Here is a 3,706-nt window from a genome sequence, read left to right as displayed (position 1 = left end):
TCAACTTTGCTTTAACTAGTGTTATAAGATAGCATCCAAGAATTGGAAATTTTAAATATAATTATCACATTTTGAAAGTGGGGCTCATGAAACCAAGTAGATGCAGAGGTGTGATGTCTTGGAGCAGTGATTCGCAAGCTTGTCTATGCCTGGCGAGAAGTGGCATAATAAAATTGAAAAGCTGGGATGTCTGGAAAAAATTTAAAAGCTTTTAGCAATGTTTATCAATGGGAAAAAGTGATTTGATGGGCATACTCCTTAGATAATCTTGACGTAATGAAGTTGAAGAGGACACTGCTGCTATGAAAATTAAATTGGGAAAACCATTCAAAAAATTTCTTGCATTTTGCCAAATGAATTTTTTCATCATTCACTTTTAAAATGTTAATTTTACATCCCTTACAAATTCAAATAAAAAAAAAACTTGATTCTAATCTAGGTTTCTGACTACTTTCATCATGAATCCATCATGTAACTCATATCTGACTATTTTTTAGGGGCAAAAAGATTAGTTACTATTTGTAGTTAAATAAATGACCCAATTTATACTTATTTTTTTCTCTAAAAATGTGGAGTCTGATCTAAACTATATTCATTTTTTCTCCTAAAAAATTAAGATCTGATCCAATTCATATTCATTCTTGCCCCTAAACAAATGGGCTAATTTCTTAAATTATTAAAAAAATTCGGCAAAATCTAGTAAGTGGTGGATTTGTTCTTTATTTAAGGGTACCTATATAGTCATACCTCATGTACTACATGTGGCACCCAAATACTTTTTTCTAATTTTAAATGTTTTTAAAATGTTACTTTATTTTTTTAATTTTCAAAATAGAGGCCACACGTACTATATTGCAAAAAAAAAAATTAAAAGCATGGGGGCGTGGTTATTTAATTAGGTGCAGTTTGGTTTGCATATATATACATATATATACATATATATATATATATATATATATATATATATATATATTGTTGGGTGCTTTAGTTTCTGCCTTGTCCCTTTTGATGATGCATCATACCAAACTTCAATACACATCCTTTTCTTTTCTTTCTTTTTTTTTCCTTTTTCCTAAAAAAAAAAAGTGATCAAGTTTTAAACAAATAATCCTTTTTGTTTCATTTTTCTGGAAACTAATTAATTGTATGATCAATATAATCGTACTAGCTACTGTTAAATTAATGTTTTAGCTTTACTTGCTGTTTGATTAACAAATGGCAGGAAATTAAGGCATCAACTGGGTGCGGTACGAGGAGGGTCAGTGGATTTGGTCATTTGTTTTGCAATATATATTAAAATATAAAGGCGGCTGCCGCATAAATGTGGGATGAAAAAAAAATGTGGAAAACAATGAAATTATTGTGAATGGGTAAATTAAAAGCAAATCCTGCCCCCCCCCCCAAGAAATAATTCAATGCCAATGCATGTGGCCCCTACAGATTTACCGTATCAAACTTGACCATGTCTATAAAACCCCCACTGGAGCTCATTGTCTTACCCTAACTTGCTATTCAGCCCTGATGGAAAGCACTTGGCTACTCTTAGCCTTGGCATGGGTTGTTGCATTGGCTTTTCTCTCAAAAGTATTCACTCGCAAACGCCTCAAGCTAAATCATCCACCAGGACCAAAACCATGGCCTATTATTGGCAACCTGAACCTCATCGGTTCAATCCCACATCAATCCTTACACTTGTTGTCCCAGAAATATGGAGAAATCATGCAACTAAAACTTGGTTCCAGCCCTGTTGTAGTAGCTTCATCCCCTGAAATGGCAAAAGAATTCTTGCAAACGCATGACAGCATTTTTGCCTCTCGACCTACAACTGCTGCTGCCAAATACACTAGCTACAACTGCTCCGGCATGTTATGGGCACCACATGGTCCACACTGGCGACAAGTTCGTAAAATTGGTCTAACCCAAATATTTAGTACAAAACGGCTTGACTCCTACGAGAGCATACGCATTAAGGAAAGGCATGCTTTCATGTCTCGTTTGTATGCTCTCTCAGGAAAGCCAGTAGTTTTGAGAGATCATCTAATCCGTTTTACACTCTCCGCTGCATGCCAAATGGTTTTGAGTAACAAGTACTTTGCCCAATCTGTAGGGGATGGATCTGTAGTTACCTTTGAAGAACTCCAAGAGATGATAGAGACCTGGTTTTTGCTGGGTGGTGTGTTCAATATTGGGGATTGGATTCCGTGGCTCGACAGATTTGACCTCCAAGGTTACGTAAAGCAAATGAAAGAACTTTACAAGAAATTTGATAGATTCCAAAACCATGTGCTTGATGATCATCGGGCCAGGAGGAAAACGGAGAAAGATTTTATCCCTAAGGACATGGTGGACATTCTATTGCAACATACTGAAGGTCCTGATCTCCAGGTCAAACTCACCGGAGATCAGATGAAAGGGCTAATTCTGGTGCTATTTCTTCTCATTGTTTAATCAAATTTCCAGATCTCATTACCTCTTTAACTTACTGAATCCTAACGCTAGCACTTTAGCTTAGTACAATCTGCCATTAAACATAACTGTCTTTTTTCTTCTGATTAAGAGGTTTTCTGCTTTCAATATGTTGTCAAGCATGATACTTCATCAGCATTTGATCATGGCAGGACTAACTTTACCAATATTTGATCATGTCCAGGACTTGCTTGTTGGTGGTACCGATACCTCGGCGTCCACAGTAGACTGGGCAATGAATGAACTTCTCAAACATCCACATCTCATTGAAAAAGCAACCGAAGAGCTTGATAGTGTGATAGGGAGAGATAAGTGGGTGGAAGAGGCTGATTTCTCAAAGCTACCTTTTCTAGGGGCGATCATAAAGGAAACTTTTAGGTTACATCCACTGGCAACGCTGCTTGCACCCCATTATGCCCTTGAGGATTGCACTGTAGCTGGTTATCACATTGCTAAAGGAACAACGGTGTTTATAAACACATGGAGTATGGGGAGGAACTCAAAGTATTGGGATTCTCCTGAAGAATTCATTCCAGAGAGGTTTTTGGGGAAGGATATTGACGTCAAGGGACATAACTTTGAGCTGTTGCCCTTTAGCTCAGGTCGGAGGATGTGCCCAGGCTATGTCCTTGCACTCAAACTTGTTGGAACAATGTTGGCCAACTTGCTGCATGGATTCAACTGGAAATTGCCTCATGGCATGAAACCCGAAGAAATTTGCACGGAAGAACTCTATGGTATCTCAACTCATCCAAGGATTTCACTTACCATGATCCCAGAACCACGTTTGCCGGTCAATCTCTATTAGCGTGTACGATTCTAGGGAAAATTGAAATATGTTCCTACTCTGTATATGTAAACTGTTAAACTCATTCTCCGCTCTCCTATTATATCATTTAGCTCATTTTAGGTGAGAGCTTAGGAGTCGAGACAGTATAATTGCCCTAAATAATTGAAATATGTTCCTTTTGGTAATTTCCATTGTGAAATAAAATAAAAGTCACAATCAAGTTTTTTTTTTCTTTCTTTAAATTGCTTTTGGTGAATTCTGTTGTGAAATAAAACAAAAAGTCACAATCAAGTCTATTTTTTTATTTTTTGCAATAATGACATATGGAAAAATTGACATGGAAATATTGAAGATTGCACAGAGTAAAAAGTGACTCTCCGTTGTTAGCAAAGAAAATAGGTATGCAACGGAAATAGGTATCTCAAAAATTTGAGAAACAAACAAGGCACT

General features: G+C 36.7%; 1 protein-coding gene across 1 annotated transcript; it reads left to right on the top strand.

Moving 5' to 3' along the window:
* Window positions 1-1,509: 1,509 nt before the first annotated feature.
* Window positions 1,510-3,476, top strand: LOC113707609 (dimethylnonatriene synthase-like). Its single transcript, XM_027229868.2, has 2 exons — window positions 1,510-2,424; window positions 2,651-3,476. Exons 1-2 carry the CDS (start codon window positions 1,522-1,524, stop codon window positions 3,272-3,274), a joined length of 1,527 nt encoding a protein of 508 aa, XP_027085669.1. The 5' UTR covers window positions 1,510-1,521; the 3' UTR covers window positions 3,275-3,476.
* Window positions 3,477-3,706: the final 230 nt, after the last annotated feature.

The sequence above is a fragment of the Coffea arabica genome, chromosome 9c, assembly GCF_036785885.1.
Source record: "Coffea arabica cultivar ET-39 chromosome 9c, Coffea Arabica ET-39 HiFi, whole genome shotgun sequence".
Classification (NCBI taxonomy): Eukaryota; Viridiplantae; Streptophyta; class Magnoliopsida; order Gentianales; family Rubiaceae; genus Coffea; species Coffea arabica.
Note: the sequence above shows the minus strand (reverse complement) of the source record. Positions and strands in the feature narration are given on the sequence as shown.